General features: G+C 40.8%; 2 protein-coding genes across 5 annotated transcripts in view; one reads left to right on the top strand and one right to left on the bottom strand.

Annotated features, from left to right (window-relative positions):
* IFT88 (intraflagellar transport 88) overlaps nucleotides 1-22027 on the bottom strand; it is a 101918-nt gene that overhangs the window by 77134 nt on the left and 2757 nt on the right. The gene's annotated exons all lie outside the window — the stretch shown is intronic.
* The window catches only part of CRYL1 (crystallin lambda 1), a 51389-nt gene that overhangs the window by 23866 nt on the left and 5496 nt on the right, over nucleotides 1-22027 (top strand). For both annotated transcript variants that reach the window (XM_036404114.2, XM_036404112.2), the window contains exons 5-6: nucleotides 1562-1756; nucleotides 10066-10171. In XM_036404114.2, coding sequence (XP_036260007.1) covers nucleotides 1562-1756; nucleotides 10066-10171 — 301 coding nt within the window. The remainder of the gene's footprint in view (nucleotides 1-1561; nucleotides 1757-10065; nucleotides 10172-22027) is intronic.

The following is a 22027-nucleotide window of genomic DNA, read 5'->3' on the forward strand; positions in this document are numbered from 1 at the left end:
CTGTGTCTTTCTTATGCTAAGGTGACCTTCTGTTCCCTGAAATACTTCTCATTTTTAGAAACTTTCCCCCATTCCCTACTTCATCTATGTTCTACTACTTTCAGTTTTTACCAGTATCTATTTATCTTACTCCTGAAAAATTGCCTTCCTGTGTCTCCTCAGTGTGCTCATGAGCACACCCATATGCTCCCAGTGCCAAGTTCATGAAATGGAATACTTCAATAAGATCACTGTCAACAGTAATCTTCCCAGAAATTTTTAATTTTAGCCTTAGTCTCTCTCAACAATTAACCTGTCCTCTTTCTGATGGGAACCTGTGATATACTTAAGCCTTAGAGAATGTCTTGATGCTTGCAGTGCTTTTGGTCTTGCTCAATTGCCTGGCACCATTGGATGGTGTCCATCCACCACACCGTTCTCAGCATTGCTGTTGGCAGTGCCAAAAATACTGATGTGAGAGAGGCTGTGTTGGGACACAAGGCCCTCTAAAAGGAATGAAGTGTGTTACATCAGTAGTTAGAGCACATGTCAGACCCTGCAGGAAAGGGAACCATGTAAATACTGAAAAGAAAGAACATGCAGGGAGGAAAGGCTACTTGCACATTCCTGTGACTAAATCCTGTCCTTGCATTTACAGGAGCACAGTTAAGAGTAGTTGACTATAAGGGAGCATGATGAAAGAATCAGTAGTTAATTGCCATCCTTCAAATGTCATTGTTATTCCTGGTAGTAACTTTATTATATGTTAGCCCTTTTTATTGCCTGGAGCTAGATGGAGAGCTGAATTTAGCGCCTTTAAGAGTACAGCTGAAGGACTGCTACTTTGGAAAGAGAATGCATGCAGCTTAACTGTCTGTAACACTATGACCTGAAGAACTTTCAGCTCTTTCCAGGATGTTCTTTAGGATTTTTTTGTTTTTACTGCAAAAATACATAACACAAAGGTCTTGACTTGATGAGAAATTACATTTGGGAAGAGTCAGGGAGAGGTAATTTATTTTTTTCTAAGTACAGTGTTTGAAGGTAACCTGTTCTGCAACATTTTCAAAGTATGTTTTATGTGATATCTGTTACTGTATTTAGCATATATTTACAGGCTTGGGGCCAGTAGCTGCTTATCTGTTAAGTGTTGCATCTTACAGGTGGTGTTTAGCAATACTTTTGCTATAAAGTTCCTGACTGTCTAAAAGGAAATACCTTGCTTAGTTTGGAAAGACAGGTGGTGACCATATGTCTTAGAACAAGAAATAGCCTGAATATTGAGCAAACAGTTCCTCAAGTCAGAATAAAGTCTTGCAGTACTGTTTGAGTGCTGTCATCTCTGGTGTAGCTCCATGAATTTTGCTGGGGTTAAACAGAGTTTGATTTACTGCAAGTTTTAATTTCTTTTAATTTGAGTTAATGCACCAGCTTTTATTGGATTAGTGAGGTCTTTCAAGGTCTGAATATCAGGCTTGCTGTGTTCCCTGGAAATTATCCAAGTTAGTGCCATCTATAAAGATGCTTTATATTAACTTGTTCTGTTGGTGGCTGATGTTCTTCTTTTGTTTTTTTTCTTGAGGTAAATCCACCTTACTTTGTGCCATTGGTTGAAATTGTTCCTCATCCAGAAACAGATCCTTCTACGACAGAGAGAACATATGCCCTGATGAAGAAGATTGGTCAGTCTCCTGTCAAACTGAATAGAGAAATTGAGGGGTTTGTTCTGAATCGACTACAGTATGCAGTGATAAGTGAAGCTTGGAGACTTGTGGGTGTATGTATATCTTCTTTTTCAGTACTGGGTCGGTTCTGTAGATGTGATAAGTGAGATTTTATATTTAAAAACCCTTTAAATTTGTGTCATCTTTGTTCAGCTGTCCCTTATGAACATAAAATGTATATTTAAATGTAAAGTAAGCCCAGTAAGAAGTGATGTCAGTTCTAAAAAGCAAAGACTGACCAAAATGAGGTGATATGCAATGGTAAAAATTATTCTTTATCCTGCTTTCTTTTTTCAGAATACTGTTATTTTCAGGGCAATCAAAAGAATTATTTTAAAAGCACAGGAAGCAAAATACCAATTTTATTTTTGTAGGCTTCTCATAATTTTGTTGTTTTTTTCTAGTGTTGTTGGCTTACTGTACAGTGGTCATGAAAATATTTTAAATGGTTTTCTCTTTGGCCTTTCAGGAACTGCACTCATAGGTTTAACTGTTACTTGATACTTGTAGGTAAAGACAGATTTCTCCTCCTCCTGCCCACTCAGACTTCTAGTTGAGAATCATTTGTTTGTGTGCCTTCAGCTTTTCCCATAGTTAGTGCTCTGTGCTGAAGTCTCATCTTTCAGCAGGAGCTAAGTTAAGAGTCTGTTGCTATTCTCTTGAGAAGAGTTTCAACTGAGCTTTAATAGGACTTACTTTCTTCTTGTGGAGTGTTTTGATTTTTCAAGCTGTTTAAAACAACCATGCACACAAATACAGGTAAAGATCTTAAAACGAAGGTAATATTTCTGTAAACAAAGCAACTCTTTTTCCAAAGAAGTGTTTAAACATAGTTGCTGAACTGATTTTGCTTTCCTGTAGCTGGCTTTCACTAGTAACATAATACAACAATATAAAGGAGATGGTGAATAATAATAAGTAAAATAGTGTTGTGAGGAAGGAACTGATCTACTACTGAAGATGTTTATTTAAACTTTAAAAATGGCTTCTGTTGTTAAACTTTTAATACAAAGTCTCAAGTTTATGATAAGAAAAACACCTTCAGAAAGCTGTAGTCATGTTGGAAAACATAGAATAGAAAAAACAGGAACGTAAAATTACAGAATAGTTTGGGTTGGAAGGGACCTCTGGAGATCTAATCCCACCCCCCTACTACAGCAGGGTGCACAGGATCACATCTAGATGGGTTTTGAATAACTTAGAGGAAAACATTCATTCTCATTGGGTAGCCTGCTCCAGTGCTCTGTCACCCTCAAAGAAAAGATTTTTCCTATTGAGATGCAACTTTCTGAGTTTTTAGTTTGTGCCTGTTGTCCCTTGTGGACCAGTCACCCATGGTCAGCACAGACATTCGGGTAATGTCTCAAAAATCTAACAGGATTCTTTCACATCTCTGAGAGTATAAACTCAATGGTGGAAGCCACTGCCATAGTAACCTAGGATGCTAAAAATTTTAATGGATCCACAGATCATTTAGACACATTCACATTGGACTGTGCAGAAGCAAACTCCAAAGTCTCAAAGACTGGGCTGCTGGGAGCTGAGGCAGTACAGTACATATCCCTGAAAGTATCATTCTTTGTTTGGTCTTGCTGTGGAAGGCATTTAAGAACACTTCATGGGCTGCTGTTGGAAAGGAAGTACTGAGTTGAGGCAAACCTTTAGTATGAACCTGTTGTATGGATGCTTTTGTGGCAGTGGTAGTTATGTGAATAGTAATAAAATAGTGCTTGAAGGGCTAACAGATACAGAAAGTTGCTTTTGTTGTAAATCAAAGTTTCCGAGTTGTTCTGTTCCTGTATAATTTTACAGCGTTTCAGCCAAACACACATTTAAACAGTAACAACTTTGGTGGCTGTACTTCCATTCCAGAAGCCTGAACAATTGCAGCTGTCAAAGGTGTATAGTTTCAGCTGTGTGACTTCAGGCTGCACAGTGCCTTTCATGGGAGGAGAATCACTGCAGATAGGTGAGAACTGCAGGCCTGGGCCAGTTTGTGTGTTTCTACTGTTGTGCTGCCAACTTAGTAATTTTTATTGCAAGTCATGTTCTTTTGGTGTATTCCACTTTCCAGATAGAGAAACATAATTCTTGCTTCTGATTGTGAAGTCACTTTCCTGTTCTTACTGTTGAAAACAACAATCTCCCCAACTCTGTCTTTGAGAGACTCCTAAAAATCAAATTTCACTCATGTTGGTTACATCTCGAACAAATGTTTTCATTACTCTGAGAAGCACTGGGGGATTGTTGCGTTGCTGTGTTGGGGTTTTTTGTTGGTTGGCTGATTGGTTGGGGTATTTTTTGGGTTTTTTTCAGTCAGTTGAGCTTATTTCATTAAAGAAACTAGTGGAAGTTTCTCCAGTAGAACTACTGATGTCCTGTTAAAGTCATTGGTGGTAGGACAGACATGCAGTACAGCTGTATTTACAACATTTATCTTGAAAACGTTGTAATAAATAAGTTGATTAGCTTGCAGAATATGTTTTAGTTCCCAAATTTGTCTGGGAACCTGACAACCTGTCAGTCTTTCTCTTTTTGTTAGCAGTGCTGTATTGGGATGGATGAGACATGGGTGAGGAGTCATGTTATGGGAGAAAGGCTCTGATACAGAGCATGACAGTAAAGATGCAGCTGTGTAGAAGGAAATGTGGTAAAGATATCTGCTTGCTGAATGTTGTGTGGGGCTCACTGACTTCTGCCCTGTGGGTCCAAGAGTAGGACACACTTTAAACACAACCAGAAATCTGAGGTAAGGCTCTGCCAGCACAGAAATCTGGGTGCTGGCCCAAGACTCCACATGGTGCTCAAGTTGCATGTGGCATGGATGCTGGAGCGCAGAGAAGAGCATAACTCAGGGCAAAGAGATTAAAGTAGCAATGAGAAACCTGATTGTTGGGATGCAGTTTGTCTTTGCTGAAGGTGCTGGGGTTCCCAGCTACACGCACAGGGAGGCTGGGATTTTACAGCTGGGCACAAAATGAGTGCTTTGAATGCAGGACTGGTCTGAATGCGGGAGTGGGAAGTGTGGTGGTAAAGTGGTAAAAAAATAATAGCCTTGAAAGTTGAGATCCAATTTGTTGGAAAGTAGGAGAAAGAAAACTCATTTGGAGATGTACTGTTGAATGCTGAGAACTTTGTTTATGTGGATGATTAGGAATGTAGATTACAGAATGCAGAAGTTTGACTTTACAAGAACTTAGAAGCAAAGACCATGGATTCTTTTACAGGTCTAAAAGATGTAATTCAAGCAAGTGCTTTTCTTTGAAGCAAGAGTGCTACAAAAAGATATTTTGGGTCTGAGTTAGTCTTTTAGTGACAAGATGTCTTTTCAAAGATTGCTTTGACTTGCAAGTCACAAGCATTTGGGCAGTGCAGGTTTTTGTGGCAGGAAATTTTTGTATCAGTTATCTCTGTCTCCTCATGCTCCACATTTATTCCATGCTAAAGCAGATAAGTGAGAGCACTCCCTTCTGTCTCTTTAAGGTCATGTGTCTGAGAACTTTTTGTAGGACCTCATAGCCTATCTGAGACTGGCATTCATGTAGGCTTCTTATTTATGTATTCAATTGTTAGGGCTCTGGTAGAAATGTTGCAAAGCTGATAAAGAAGAGAGTAAAAGAAGTTCTATGAGATGTTGAGGTTGAAGATCCTTATTCCTCTCTTATCAACCCTAAATTTTTATATTACCTGTTTGGAACCATTAGAATAATCTTTAGCCAGTAACAGGAAAAATACCTCAAACTGCTTTCTCTGTTATTCTCTGTTGCCATTTATTTGCTTTCTCACATCTCCATTGACAGTGGTCACTGGTGTGTCTGATTTTGTTCATAACTCTTGGAGCAGAAGCTTACTGCCTTTATTTGCCTGGGAAGCACACTGTGCACTGTAGACATCATTACTTTTGTACTTTTACCAGTACATTTTAGAGTAGTTTAGGATTATGTTGCAAGGGGCATTAATTAAATAGCTTGACTTTATCTTGTTCTGAAGGTAAAATTTTGGTTAATATAATCCAGAAAATAACAACCAAACACTTCAGGAGTCTCAAGCCTTACTCTGAGTAGCTGTGATTGTCATTTAACTGTGGATCACTGAGTGAAATCTTACCTTTGTGAAATATTTCCCTAAGCATCACCTGGAATTTGCAAGGAGATCATAAAATAAAGCAGCAGAGATAGCAGGTGGAGCATGACAGTTTTTAACCTTGATATAATTTAGGAGTTTTAGCTGTTTCAGTTTTAGGAACATGTTAAAACTGTTACAGGATGAATTGTGTACATACTCTACTTATCTCTACATAATATTTTAATACTGTCTTAATGTGGTTTTTTTTTCTTTAAAGTGGATTTTCTTTTATGTTATAGTCATTGTAAAACATGAAAGAATGGAAAGCTCTTCAATTTTTGTTAATCTTTTGGAAAATAAAGTCATGGTTTAGCTATGTGTCCATTTTAGTTTGTTTTTGTGGCAATCAGGTGCATTGGTTTCAATCATCTATGTACCTCAATACCTTCAATAATTTATGTACCTCTCTTTTCTCAAGTGACTAGCTTAGCAGACTTTAAATGCTGGCAAGACTTTTAAAGTCCAAATTCCTTACTACTAATTATCCTATAGTATTATTCAGACACTTTTTCCAAAAGATTGAAGATAAGGTATAGGATTAAACATTATTTACAGTGCCTCATAAAAGGGGAAATATCATAAAAAGGAAGTTTAAAGAGACAGCAAAACAAATAGTGTTGATACTAAGTGTTTCTTACAGGGTGAGGTGAGTGAGGGTGCCATGGAAGAAGGAAGATAAAGGCCAGCAAAGCAAGGAGGTGTGAAGTATGTAGGACAACAAGTTTCTTAAACATTATGAAATGGAAAGATCTAGAGGGATATAGGAGAAAAGTCACCTGCTCAAAAGGACTGGAAAAAGATCTCATCAGGGTGTGGATGGAAGGGACTTGATTGAAGTGGTAGTGAAGAGGAGGGTGTAACAAGTACTGCTGAGACAGAATGCATGTATTGGTGGCAATCAGAGAAAAAAAAAAGATTACTGAATTTGGGAAAGAGGGAGGATGAAGTGGTAGATTTGGAAACAGAAAGTATGTGGTCCGGGAGGCAGTGAAGTCCAAAATAACTCTTCAACAGACTGGAGTGAGTAGGTAGATAATGGATTGGTAGAATCAGAAAAAAATAAGATTGTGATGTTTTTGGGCCATTACGTTTGGTACGATTACAAACCAAGTCCACGACAGAAGTTGTGATGTAGGTGTGACTCAGAGATGAAAAGAAAGACTGCTCATTAAAACTGAGCAGGTTGGGTCAGAGCCTAATGCTGGAGACTGCAGAACCACCACAGCTTTTTGGAAAGGGGAAAAGGATCCCTGCATAGGGAGAAGCACTAATAAAGTACCAAAGGTTCATTAGGATAATCCTGTAGTATCACTGGAGGTTAGAATCTCTAGGAAAATGAGATTATGGTATATAAATTCTTATATAAATGTTGTCATAAGAAGTGTGGAGGATTCTGAGATAGTCTAGATTTTGAAATTTGACTGGCCATTGGGATCACTGAGGATTTTGGTGGAATTTATTTTAAATCTTGATTGTGTAGCTATAAGAGCTTCTAGTGAACTCCTACTATACTTCCTCTTCCCTCTGACAAATGCTGGAGGCAGAGGCTTACCAGAAGGGTAATCCAGGATGAAAAATCCCCTTGGGAAGATTAATTCACACCTACACTTAGTGAAACCAGATAGGAACTCTTGTTTAGTTCTTAGCATAAACCTCAATCTTTGTGGAAGACACCTTGCTGACCTTGCAGCCAGGTGAATCATTCCACCAACTGATGATCTCCTTACCATAAATGGGAGCTGGGTTATTGCCTAGGGTAGGAAGGTCTAACTTGTTTATCATTTATATGTTCTACTTTATGAAGAGAAGTAAAAATTTTTCTTTAGAAGGGTCTTTTTGACAAGAAGAAGCTTGAGCTCATTTGTATAGAACACTGTATCCCTCATCTGAAGGGATCTGTCATGGTTTCCTTCTGGTAGCAGCAATTTTTGCCTTTTAGCAGCTGCAAACATCAAATTGCAGTTATAGTCAAAAGGCCAAGAGCAAAGCACTCATGATTCTGAGGGCACCTGGTCTTCAAATATATGAGGACTATGGACTATGGTATCCAAAGAAAGTAAGTTATTAATTTGGAAATTATTTTGCAATGATTCTGAAGTGCTTCAAGAGCCTGTTAACTCTTTTAACACTATGTTTACAGTTTTTAACTGCTGCTGTGGTTCAAATGTTTGTCTGGAATTTGTGGTTAGTCTTTTGTCCACAAATCCATGTCAGCCAGGGGGGGCAGGGGGAAACCACTCATCAAGCACAGCTTTAGCAGCACAACTCATTGTTTGGATGAAGCACTCCCTACAGAAGAACACTTTTGTTGACTTTGCTGATCTTGTTCAGAGAAGTTGCGTTGCCATGTCAGGGGAAAAAGCTTTCACAGAATGTATGGTGCCTGTGTTAGTTATCCTGATGCTGGTCTGTAATCTGAATTCTCTCTGAGGTTTTTGTTTAGTCCTGTCTTTATGCAGACCTTTCTGTCTGCCTCTAGATGAGTTACCTTACCATGTCTGTGCTTTACCTTTAATTTGAAGAAAATTATGCTTTCTTATCCCTGCCATTTTATGGCTAATTGTTAGGAGAACTGTGTCTCCTATATGGTACATAGATCTTAATAATTATGCCAGTGTTTCCTTTTCAAAGTAGAGTTCTGCAACAGGGATTCAGACTGGCTTGGTTGATAGGAACAAGGCCTACTAATAGGTTGAGTCTTGAGGCTGTCTTACAGAAGTCTGAGTATAAGCTTGAGATGATGAAACTTGATGTCTGTGGCCAGCTGTAGAAGTTATGTTCATTTGTGGCTTTTAAGTTTCTTTTAAAGTAGCAGTAGATTATGTAAATCATGGACACAGGAAGACACTGTGGATGAGATTCAGCTCATTTAAGATGGGATCTTGAAAATGTAGACTGTGATATCTAAGCTTCTTACTCATCTTTCAATTGGTGAGGAGAATTAGGCCCTTTTAGGACACAACTCCTCTTACCTACTGTAGATGCCTGCTTTAGGATGCTGATTTCCTTTTTCCCCTGGTGATTATAAAGAGAGTCTAGATGTCTAGCTTAGATGTCAATGTCTACTACAGATCAGAAGAGCTGTCCTGTGTGCCCGTAACTCTAGCCCATCACTGCATGATACAAAGGGGCATTCAGGGCCTTGCAAGAGAGAAACTTAACAGAAAATGATGTGGTTTTATCCAAGCAGATGAGTAAATGAGTATGAGTATTGCAAAGCTTAAAGGGGCTTGTTAAGGAAGAGGCACTGAGTAGGCTGAGCACCTCAGAGTAGGGTAAAAAGATAAATTACAAGCAGTTCAGCATCTCTTCCACCTTCCTACCCAGAAGGAAATGTTTTCATGTCTCTGGGAATAAAGAGGACAAGTTCTCAAAACCTGATCAAAGTGGTTAGAACAAGTCTTCATTAAGTCGTATCTTTCTAAGAGGTGGAAAACAACCTCATGTAATAAAAAGTATTCTTCTCAAGTAAATCTGTTCAGGCAAAGAACTGTAAATCACTTTTTACAAGCCTTCCTGTGCTTGCCCCAACCTGATGGAGGCATTGGCTTTTTTGTAAGTGCTGCATGTGGGTGGAATAGCAATGCTCAACTTCTAACACGAGAAGGGCTTCATTTTGCTTGCTCTGTATCCTGCCAGCTCTTGAGATATGAGGCTGTCCGTGCACTCGAGAGCCCTGGGCAGGTTGAGGCTGAGTAGGTTGAATGTTGGGTGAGTTTTGTGGAAGGGAGTGGCAACTGCATTGCCTGCATGCTTGGACCCAGCCTTTTTTGCAGGTGGCCTCAGGAGCAGTACCCTCTTGTGCACCACCATTCTACTAACTGGGACTCTGCCCAAAAATCCAGAACTGAGAGAATATGAAGGGAGGTGTAACATTTAGCAAAATTCCTGTATTTAAAAGGGTTGGTATAGCACTTGGATTTGATATAAACTCTTTAGGCCATGTGCTATTAAGAGTGTCATGCTTGCTTTCTTGTCCAATTCTCAGTTTCTGGGACTAGGAAGTACAGCCCTAGAGATATGAATGAATGCTTATGCTGAACTGTATGAAGGCTTGCATAGTAGATGGACATTTCTGGCAAGCAGTTGTGTTTTTCTCTTTGAAATCCTAACTGCTATTTCTAGACTTAGTTTTTATTACTTCCCTAATTTTTAATTATATACAAAAAAATGGGAAATTTTGTGTTAAAAGCAAACATTCACCAGTCTTCCTTCCTGTTGTACTTTTGCTGCTTAGGAAGGAGTAATATCTCCTACTGATCTAGACCTTGTGATGTCTGATGGATTGGGAATGCGATACGCATTTATTGGACCTCTGGAAACCATGCATCTTAATGCAGAAGGTAGGTAGTGCAAAATGTTATGAATATGAAGGGAGGGCTTGCTTTGCACAAGACACTGGAAATGTTATGCAATAAACCAGGTTAGGATTGCTGCAACTATGACTTGTCTCTTTTTTAAATGTAATGGTAAGGAAAACTTATTTAAAGTGTGAGGTCAGTGGAAGGAAATGGATATTGATTATCTTGTTTCAAGTGATCAAATGAAAGATAACAACCTATTAAAACACTAGCTGTGTAATAAATTTTTTCTGAGATTCATCCCATCATACTTTGATAACATTGCTGTAGCCATAGTTCTGAACCATCTGAGTGTCAGGTAAAAAAAACTATTGAAAAAGTTTAGCTGATAATCCAGTGTCAACAGAAAATCACTTTCCATAGATGAATACCCCCCTACTGCTGAATTTGTAGCAAAGCTGAATTTGTAAATATCCCTGGAGCTGCTATGTTTTAAGCTTATATCCTGAATGAAATAAAAGTACTTTTGTCAGCAAAATCCTGTGCATACAAAGCTGACTTGACAAAACAGTCAAGTAACAGTTTGACATCTGTCTTGCATAATTAATACTTTTAGATGTTTTTATTTACCTGGGATTCACATATACTATTCAAAAAAGTGAATTGTGTAAAATGAAATAAAAATTATGGATCAGCGTCACAAAGGTTTGAGCAGACTTCAACAAAACACAAAAACTTCAAAAAGTTAAGATCGCCTAAATACTAGCACTTTTTATTATGGGCTGTGTCTTTATTTTGCTATTGTATGGTCCTTGACATGGTAGGCTCTGCTCTGCAGCTGGATCTTCTAGGCAATGCTGCAGTACACTTGTGCACTGAACCATTTCCACAACAGCACCTTGTTGGCTGGCTCAGTAACTTGGGTTGTGAGAAGGATTGCTTCACTCCTGCGCTTGCAGATACATTGTCTCTGAGTCTAGGGCTGCTCCTGTTTATGTGCTCACAGACTGACTCAGCCTCTTGCTCTCATCAGTCGGTTTAAATCAAAATTGCTGATATCAGGACATGTAATGGCTTATGTTCATAGTTCTGTGCCAGTGCCAACTTCTCTTTGGTTGCCCAGTATTGCTTCACATAATGTGGAATAATATGGACCTCCTCTTCATTGCCAAGGATTTGCTTGACTAACCTGATCTCCTTCTAAAGCAAGATGATCTGCTTAGTGGATGATGAAAAAGATATTGTCTATCTGGATTTTAGTAAAGCCTTTGACACCATTTTCCAAAGCATTCTCCTGGAGAAACTGGCTGCTCACTGCTTAAAAGACTGTCTGGATGGCTGGGCCTAGAGAGTGGTGGGGAATGGAATTACATTCAGCTGGGGGCTGGTCACAAAGTGGTGTTCCCAGGATTCAGTGCTGGGCCCAGTCCTGTTTAATATCTTCATTGATGATCTGGATGAAGAGATCAAGTGTGCCCTTAGTAAATTTGCAGATGACACCAAGTTGGGTGGGAGTGTTGATTTGCTGGAGGGCAGGAAGGCCCTGCAGAGTGATCTAGTCATACTGGATGTCAAGACCAATTGCATGATATTCAACAAGGCCAAGTCCAGGTCCTGCACTGAGGTCACAACAGCCCCGGGCAGTGCTGCAGGCTGGGGGCAGTGGCTGGGAAGCTGCCTGGTGGAAAAGGACCTGGGGGTGCAGGTCAACAGCAGCTGAACACGATCCAGAGTGTGCCCAGGTGGCCAAGAAGGCCGATGGCATCCTGGCCTGGATCAGCCAGGTGTGGCCAGCAGGAGCAGGGCAGTGACCGTCCCCCTGTAGCCAGCACTGCTGAGGCCACAGCTCCAATGCTGTGCTCAGTTCTGGGCCCCTCAGTGCAAGAGAGACATTGAGGGGCTGGAGCGTGTCCAGGGAAGGGCAACGGAGCTGGGGAAGGCTCTGGAGCACAAGTGCTGTGAGGAGCAGCTGAGGGAGCTGGGGGTGTTCAGCCTGGAGAAAAGGAGGCTCAGGGGGACCTCATCACTCTCTACAGCTGCCTGACAGGAGGGTGCAGCCAAGTGGAGATCAGTCTGTTCTCCCAGGTAACAAGTGATAGGACAAGAGGAAATGGCTTAAAGTTGCACCAGGGAAGGTTTAGATTGGATATCAGGGAAAAATTCTTCATGGTAGGGGTTGTTAAGCATTGGAACAGGCTGCCCAGGGAAGTGCTTGTGTCGCCATCCCTGGAGGTATTGAAGAGACATGTAGATGTGGCAGTCAGGGATGTGGTTTGCTGGTGAACTTGGCAATGCTGGGTTAACAGTTGGACTTGATCTTAGAAGTCTTTTCCAAAGTAAACGACTTTATGATTCTATGAAAGCCTTCTCTGATGCTTTGTACTAATACTGTCTTTTTTTTATTAGCAGAAGGAAGTGGAGGTAGATACAAGAAAGTGTCTCTACCCTTTTCATTAGCCTGTCAGCTTCACAGCAGCTGCCATTTTTTACAGTATAAGATATTAGTTGCCCACAGTCTTAAACTATTTGTTAATCAGTGAGGAAGGATGAAGGAAGCATGTGAGAGAAAATAGTGTTATTTGTAGAGGGAGAGTCCCTCTTCTTTTGTTTTGTTTTGTTATGATGATGTGACATTGTTTGGATTTGAATAAATTTATTCCAATTATTTTTTCTGAGATCAGTGTTTCTTCTTTCCCTGTGGGATGCATACATCAAGATCCTCCCCTGAACTTCCTATGGGCTACTGTCACTTTTTGCCTCTGTTAGTTCTTATATCCTTTCCTCCCTATTCATAAAGGATCCTATCAAACCTATTATCTAGGCCACTTCAGGTTACCATTTAATCAATGCATGAATATTAGGAATGCTGACTATATGGCTGTGAGCCAACAGCCTTGAATATGGAATAAAATGACAGCGTCAAGTCATTAAAAGGAGCAGAAACAGCAACAACAGTTTGAGGACTGATTGCAACAGACAGGAAAGAAACTGCTTTGGGGAGGAAAAAAGCCTACCCAAACTGCATAATAATATAAATTTGATTGTTGATTTCATCAAATAAAATTAATGTTGATATCTGTTTCAGATTTTGAGTTTGTCCTCTTATGATTTCACATGCCAGCATCACAACAAATGCTGTTAAGTCTTTTACAAGGAAGATCAGTAGACTTCACTACAGTCAGTTTGCATGTTCACTGTTGTAGGATTATGTTAGCAGACACTACATCCCACCTGTACCTGTACTGGGCAATCTCTGAATATAGTGAAGATGGTCCAGCCTCAGTGAGATTGTATCTCCTAATCTCTTGTTTCTTGAAAAATCTGGTTTCTTCTTTTTTGTTTTTTAAGCCCTTGCAAGCAATCATCTGTAGAAGCAGAGGCTAGACTATAACATCCTGTGTTTTATAGGTTTGTAGCAAAAGTTCTTAATATGTATTTCATAATTGGCTTAGATCAGATATTTTGTTAGTAGGTTATTTAGTGAGCTATAATTGGAACTTGATCTAAACTGCCAATATCAGCAAAAGAGTTGGATGGTAGGAGGTTGAAGGATCTTTGTTGCTGTTTTCTCTCATGCATTTATATCAATACCATTCCAGGATTATATTCTACTTGTCACTCACTGACGTATTCATAGAGGTGTCTATAGGAGTTATGCGGAAATTGGGGCTGATGTATGGTCCCCGTAAAGAAAGTGCAACTATCCAGTAAGCTGGAAATGAGTCTTCATGATCAATATTATGTTTCTCTTACAGAAAATGGGAATACTTGCTCATTTTAGAAGCACCTGCCAGGTGAATTGGTTTTGGATGATAGGGGCAGAATGATTGTGCTGTGTGAAAAGCACAAAATATGGGGAGGAAAGAGTGGAGAATCATTAAGTCATAGTTGAAAGGGAGGAAATTTTACTTTTTTTGTTGGGCAAGACATAGCTAAGTGTAGTTTCTAAGAATTATTCTAAACAGATATGCTGGCTGGTTCAAGAGCAGAGATTATTTCCATTGCTATGGCCACTACTTCAGTGCTGCTGTACAGGGAGCAAACCAAGCTTTAACCCAGTTCAGGAGCTTTTGTACTGCAAGCTGGTCAGCAGTTGTGAGAATGTCTAAGGTAGTAACATCTAAGAAAAGGAAGACTGCCTTCTTTTCTGTCCAGTCTATGTGTTACGTTTTAGAATAATAAAATATCTCAACCCAATTCAGGATACTTGTAAAAGGATGCTACTGAGATGGAGTATCACAGTGGTGTATAATCATACAAACCCTTTTAATGTTCATAAATCCACCATATATTTAATATGTGTTTACATGCATTCAGTTCCCTTCCCAATAGGCTGAAAAAAAAGCAGTTTATAGCCCTTCTAGAACTGCTGTTTGCCTTTGTGGAGCTGCAGGGCTTTTTTGTATGAAAGAGTTTATATGCAGTAAGTCAAGGTGTGAATTTTTCAGAATACTGGCTGCTGTGCACCAGTTTCCTTCTGTGGGCTCATAGGTGTAAAGTAGTTCCCTCTGCTTTCTGAAAGGAACACATGACTTTGCACAGGAATTCTTGGAGCTTTATTCCTCAAGTCCTTATAGATGGTTACCAAAGAAAGTGTCTTGATGCATTCATGAAAGAGTGTGAAATGATCACCAAGTGATCAGACTGAGGAATTCATCCCAAGTTTGAAACTGATCTAAGAAAATAAGCAGTTCATAATGACTTGGTTTTATTCCTTGATCCAGCAGGCCTGCAGAAATACTTGTGCATTGCTGTTGAGATGGTAACACTGGCACAATGAGAATAAAACCTTTTTTGGTGCTACCAGTTTTTCATTGTAGTTCCAAGTATTTGTGTGATTAGAGCCATAAGTGAACTCATATGGCAATTTATGTAGTGTACAAAACGTCCTGTGAATTCACACCCTAGCTCAGAGCATGCATCTGTGTTCAGACACACCCTTGATGAAGATAGGATTACATTTAGAAAGTTGCCCTCAGAGGTGTGATGTCTAGAAATGTAATCCCTCTATCATTAAAAAAGTTCAGGACTTTTGTTTCTCTGAACATAATATAACCATGTCAGATTCCTTCACAATGTTCCTTTTTTTCTGTTAAAATAGGCCCTTTTTTCTGTTACCATCCATCTTTCACTGCAGGCTCTTCTTAGATTTTATGTGCTAAAGTCAACCCCACCCCAGTCTTTTCAAATTGTTGATGCTATTGCATCAGTGGCTTGACCATCATGCCTCCTCTCTTTGAGTCATTACAGTATCTTAATATGCTGCTCATCAGGTTGAAAGTCATCAAGTATGGTGGAGCACCCTCTCTTTGGCATGTTCCGTGTCCATGCCAATGACACTTGCTCCCGACTCATTCCATGTCACAATTGTCCCAGTGCTTGCTAGACTGGTTTACCGAGTTTGCTTGCTTGTATCCTTCAGCCCTCATGCCTGTTGCCTTCCTTGTGAAGAGAAAGGGATGAGACAGCATATGAGAAGCTGATACTTTAAAGTGCTTACAAACTATAATGCATGAATATACTACATTTTATACTGTTGTGTTTTCACTTCTCTTTTCCTACTGCTAGTCATTATCCTCCTTATGAACTTAACTTGTGGCTTGTCTCAGGGCAGTGAAGCACTTAATGCATGTTTCTAAGCTGAATATCTGTCCTGAGTTCCTTTTCCTTCATCAATACTGTGTTCATCTTGGTGATGCAACTAGAGGCATTGCAGCAGTAACCATGTTTGCACCACACCAGTGCAAGTTCTCAGGTAAGGAGCTGCAAACTTTAAGTGTGGTTATTAGAACAAATTCTTGTGGGACAGTTTATTAGCTGTTTTGGAAACTGCCTGAACTCTCACTGAAACTGCATAAGCAGCAGCTTATTCCATTATTGGAGCCTTGTGTGTCCTAAATACATATGGGAAGCTGAAGAGCCTTGAATCAATCAATGCCTTTGTCTACACCTTCTTGTAACTAGACTGTAGAAGTCAGAAATGCTGAGAGAGTTTGGGATTTTCAAGGAAGATAGAGTATTCCCCTTTTCATCTCTATAATCTTGCATGTACTGCCCCCTTAGAACTTTTTGTAACTCATTCTTCTTCTTTCACCCCTGCCATAGCTGTGACTAAGTGGTGGAAGGAAATTCAGGAAACTCCTACCTTTCCTGGAAGTGTTTCTGTTTTGTATTCATAGTTCTCAGTTGCCTGCTGCAACATGTGCCTCCTCCCATGGCCACTTTCCTCCAACATTGGCTAGGTGAGCGTGTGCAAGACGGGGAAGGTTTAGACAGGGAGCCAGCAAACTACACAGACAAGAGGAAGCTATCATCCTTTTCCTCTGTCCCAGGTGCATCTTGTGTCATTCTTGTTCTCCAGTTGGAGATAGCGTGGCACAGCGTGGGCACAGCAGTGGCCCGCACAGAGAGATGGTTGTTTTTATCAACCCCATTTACCATCTTGCTATTTTTCCACCTCCCAGGTGCTCCTGTTTCACACTGTTTGCCAAAGCTGATTCTTCCAGCTTAAGCTGCTCCCTGGGTAGTATCAACAAGGATTAAAGAGATTCTATCATATTTGTTTGCCTTCTTGTCCCTATGATCCAACCAAGGGCTCTTATCCGCCTTTGCAATAGCCCTGACCCTTGAACCAAAGAACTCCTAAGTCTAAAGGCCTGGAGTCAAATATTTGCTATGAGTTTGCAGTTGAAAAGCAAAGTGATTTTTTTCAGCAATATTCCCCATTGCTCAAGTGCCAGCTTCAAGAAGGCATTCAATAAGTTGATACCGATTTCTGGAATCAAATTAAAATTGCATTTCACACTGGAAGAACTGTCTTGAGTTATTAATTTGAACTACTCATTTTTCTTGATCCTTGAGTGAGATTGTGTGTGTATTCGAACTTTTGGTCTACTGACTTCACTTGAGACTTGAAAGATTTTGCAGTGCCCACGCCCTGCTTGGCATGCAGCATATGTGCCTGCACGTTAGCATGTCAGCCACAATGTTGATATCAGCTGTGCTAATGTTGCTGCTCTTCTCTAGACCGCTAAGTTTTTTCTCATTTTTAAATCTTTTGCTGACATTGCATAAGGCTTCTTTTCATTCTTACATTACATGCAGTGGGTGAATTGTGCTATCCAGCCTGCTTTTGGCACGTCTCTGCTGCATTGATGAGCTACACCCACCCAGAAATTGTTCTGATTCATTCAAGCAGTAGGTGAACGAACTGCCAGTAGGAGCTTGATTTCCAGGTCTAGCTGGTTGAGTGATCTTTAAAGGCCATGTCCAGCTCAGGAGTTCATACTCAGCAGATAAATGGTTCAGCCATGTCCAAGCATTCAGCTTTCCCAAGATACTAAGGCACTTGAGGCTTGTGAAAAAGATTTCTGGTGCACACTCTTCTAGGCTACCTTCTCATTACTACCACAATCAAAACTACTCAGATCTGTGGTATTATTGCACAAGCTTACCAGATGTTTGAAAGGTTCCCGTTGACTTTTGGAAAAGTACCAAATCTAAACTATTAGGTCTAAGTGTCATAGACCTGTGTGAGCTGGATAAACACCAGAATAACTGGTAACTGACACTACTCAGTTTACCATTCCTTCTGTTGCCAGTTGGTCATGGGGAATTGCTTGGATTGCTCTATTCGACTGAGTAGCCTTTGTTTATTTTGTCATTGTCCAGCTGGCAACAGCTGCTGGCAGAATAAACCTGCACTCTTCTGCCTCAGTCATTTCTCCTTCTGCATGTGGGAACATTTTTGCTCAGACTCCTCACTGTTAGAAGACAAAGCTCACATGAGGAAGTTGCATGTAACTATTTTTGTCTTGTGGCTGGTGCATGAGTCCTGTAAAGCATTGTCTTGGGTTCCCAGGATTGCTCATGTGGATAGCAAACCCTAGTAGGTCAGTCTGGGTTGGCTTCAGGTGCTGAAGTCTGTGAACCCAGCTGTTAAAATGTAATAAGCAAACACTTATGCTAATGGCAGGGTATGGTCAGAAAACCCTGATAACCAGTGGTCCTTTCCAGAGTGCTTATGGAAGTGGATGGTGGTCTCTGCTTCTTCCCCCAGTGAAGAGATAGGATGATGTCACAGCCTGTTCCACATCCCACAGTAATGCTTCCTGAACCTCACTTCCTGCCAGGGATGTTTTGAATCCCACAAGGCAATCTGGAGGTTTCTGGCTGTGTGTCAATCAAGAAAATTGATCAAAATACAAATTTTCTCTAATTAGAAAACCAATATATCTGTATGACTAGCTGGCATTCCTTGTTGTGTTGGGGAAAGCTGGAAAGTGCCAGATTGTATTCTAGGAATGCATATGCTCCATGGCTAGATAACACAAGGAAACAGACTAACTGAATGCTGATTGTCACACTCTTGGCTCCATGGGTAGATAACACAAGGAAACAGACTAACCGAATGCTGATTGTCACACATTTGCCACCAAATATAGATTCAAGCTATTTAACAAGGCTGCAGCTTTTCTCAGAGCCTCCTCCTTCCTTCAGATACTGGAGAATGTTTCTAGTCCATTTTTAAAGGAGTGGAATACAAATCTCTCTACGTTGCTCTTATGCAATGGACATATTCTGCTGTTCTGTCCTTTCAGTTGTTTAGCTGATGGTCATCATGACTTCAGAGTGCTGAAGGACATTTAGTACTTCCTTGAGGCTTTATCCTTTGAAAGTTCTTCTTTGGCCCAGAAATCAGAGTGCTCTCCATCCTCCTACTGACCTCAGAGGCCTTTCAGAAACCGTCTACCTCAGTGATTTCAGGCGTGTTGAGCAGTCTGTAGTGTAGGTTATGATACACAGTTGGCAGTAGTCAGATGTTTCCAATTATTCATTCCAACCTCAGCCATTTTAGGGTTAGACAGGTGTGACTTGTAAGGTATTGATATCATACAGTAGTGCATTCCAGGGAACTGTTGAGGAAAGAGATCACTTAATGAGTCTTGACCTGATTTGCATTCTTTTGTGTGATAGTCAGGCCTACTCACTTATATTTCCTGCATTTTGTGGTTTGATAAGACCATGAGCAGTTTTTGTTCATGCTTCTCAATCTGTACGATGTCCTGAGTGTTCATGGACGAGTTGGTAACTGTAACTGCTTGCCTCTGTCTTTTGTATGTTTCTTCTCTTTGCTTTCATAATTAACTAATAAAAATAGAATTAAGTGTGCAAATTCTTCAGTCTCTGTGATTCTCAGAAGCCTTTAGTGGATGTCCAGAACTTCTCAGATCTGGGGTGATCACCAGGATAATCCACATAGGTATGACAGGTTGGACTCAATGATCTCAAAGTCTCTTTCAACTTAGTTGATTCTGTGTTTGTTATCAGTGTCAGCTTTTTTACTGCCAGACAAGCAATGCTCATTTACTGTTGTGATGCAGTTCCTGACGTCCTGATTGGGAAAGGCTTATCCTTATCCTTTCCTGATTATGTGGTAGTTAATAGCACTAAAAGTCTACTAGATATGTATGTCTGGCTAAGTGACTGATTTCTCTTTTTGATGCATGTATGATTTCATACTCTCTAGTGCCTCAACAGTAATTGTTTAGAGATTCCTACTGGAGCTGATGGAACCTGGGTCTTTCCGTAATTCAGCCAAGGTCTACTTGGCTGCCATTTTACCCATCATTACCAGTTAGCTGCTTCCCAGGTTCTCTGACCATGTGTTTTAAGAGCTTCACAGATCCTGTGTGAAGGTCCTGAGGTCAGACCAAGCTCTCAGGGTTTCACACAGTCTTGAAAAACCCCAGAGGTGGAGACTGCACAACCTCTGTGGGCAACCTGTGCCAGTGCTTGAGTGTCTAGTCTGAACCCCTCATATCAAATTGTGCCTGTTGTCCCTTGTCTTTCTGCTGTCCCACAAACGTAAAGAGCCTGCCTCTGTATGCTCACTGACTTCCCCACAGGCTCTGCTGCAGCACTGCAAGCTGCTGGTAGGTTCCCCCACAGCCATCTCTCCTGCAGGCTGAAAAAACGCAGATCCCCCAGCCTCTCCTCACAGGACAAGTGCTCCAAGCCCCCACCATTTTGGTGGCTTCTGCTGAAGTTGCTCTGTTTTGTCAGTGTTTTTTGTACTGGGGAGTCCCAAACTGAATGCAGTATTCTGGATGCAGTCTAATGAGTGCTGAGTAAAGGGTGTTAATTGCTTCCTTCAGTCTGCTGTTAATTAACTTCAATCTGTTAACACAGCCTAGGCTGCTGGCCCTCTTTGCTGCCAGGGCACACTGTTGGTTCCTGTGCAGCTTGCTGCCTGCCACTACCAGGAGTTCTTGAGTTCACAAGCCTGTGTTGTTGCAAGGAGCCCTTCCTTCTGAGATGCAGGATCTTGCATATGTCCTGTTAAAGTTTTATATTGGCTCATTCCTCCAACCTTTCTAAAGGCAGTCTTGCCCTTCAATGTATCAGCTGGTCCATACCTCTCTAGCTCCCACTCCTACCCAATTTGATGCTATTCACACCTTATGAGCATGTTTTTTTAAGCAGTATGGGTCTCAGGACAATTTCTTTCAATATTCCATTTGTGCTGGCCTGCAGGTGGAGTGCAATCCATTAACCACTACCTCTGAGCCTACATGTCCAACCTACTTTTGTCCATCTAGTTGTCCAGACAGACAGACCCTAATGTCCTAACTTTGATACAAGAATATTATAAAAGACCATGTCAAATGCCTTTCTAAAGTTGAGGTAAATGATATCCACTACTTTCCTATTTTTCACAGTTATTTAACCACAGAAGGCAATGAAGTCAGACATGATATACACCATTGGAGACTACATGCTGATTGTCACAATCACACTCTCATTCTTGTGTCCAGGAATTTCTTTCAAGAGGACTTACTCCTTAAATTTCTTAGGGGCAGAAGAGAGATTTATTGGCCTGTGATTTTTTTTCTGCCTTTTTTGAAGATGGGTGCAATATTTGCCTTCAGTCATATGAAGATCTCGTGATGACATTGGTGCATTGACTGACTTATGTTTAAAGTATGGTAGAAAGCAGACTTGCAAGGGCATGCTAGTAACAATAAGGGCTATTACTAGCAGTAGAAGTCCATCTTGTTGCCCCTGACATCCTTGCAAGTTACAGCTGGAGCTGATCTTTGGCTTTCCTGACACTATTCCTAGATGCCTAGGGGGTGTTTTTCACTTCTTCTTTACAGCCTGTCCCTGCTTCCACCTGCTGTATGACACCTTTTTGCACGGGAGCTCATGCAAGCAAATCTCTTGATACATGTACTTGTCTTCCTGAATATTAGGATGGACTGTTCCTGCTGTTGGAGGATGCTGTGCTTTACTGGCCTGTCCACAGGCTCTCATTCAGCCAGTAGCCCTTCCCATGGAATAGCTCCACAGATCTGAGCTGCCCCATTACAGACGTAGCACACCCCCTCCTTACCTTTCCTGCAGTGTGTATCTCTCCAGTTGTGTGAGCATCCCCACACACCTCAGTTGCCCCTGATATAAAGTTTTTCTCACTAGATGGGTCAGGGTTTTGGCAAAGATGCCTTTTCTCCACTTTGTCAGGTGAACCCTGTCTTCCCCTAGAAGTCCTCAACCATCAGAGACGGTTAAAAAAACCAAATCCCTGTCTCTAACCCCACTTAGAGGTTGAAAGATACAGATCTACAATATCCATCTGTTCCTCCTTTAGCCTTTTTCCTTCACTGGAGGCTACCTGTGTCTCCATGCCTTTGATGCTTTCCCCTTGAGCCATGTTGTCCTTGATACACTCCAGGTTAATAAATGGAAGTAATGACAGGAATGCTTCAAGATATGACACACACTGACTGGGAGGAGAGGTGAGAGCACTCTCCTCATGCTCCCTGGTCAGGGAAGCTTTCTGGTCACAAGTAACAAAGCACAGATGTATTCATGGTCGTGCGCTATACCCTCACACAG

The sequence above is a fragment of the Molothrus ater genome, chromosome 2 (assembly GCF_012460135.2).
Source record: "Molothrus ater isolate BHLD 08-10-18 breed brown headed cowbird chromosome 2, BPBGC_Mater_1.1, whole genome shotgun sequence".
Classification (NCBI taxonomy): Eukaryota; Metazoa; Chordata; class Aves; order Passeriformes; family Icteridae; genus Molothrus; species Molothrus ater.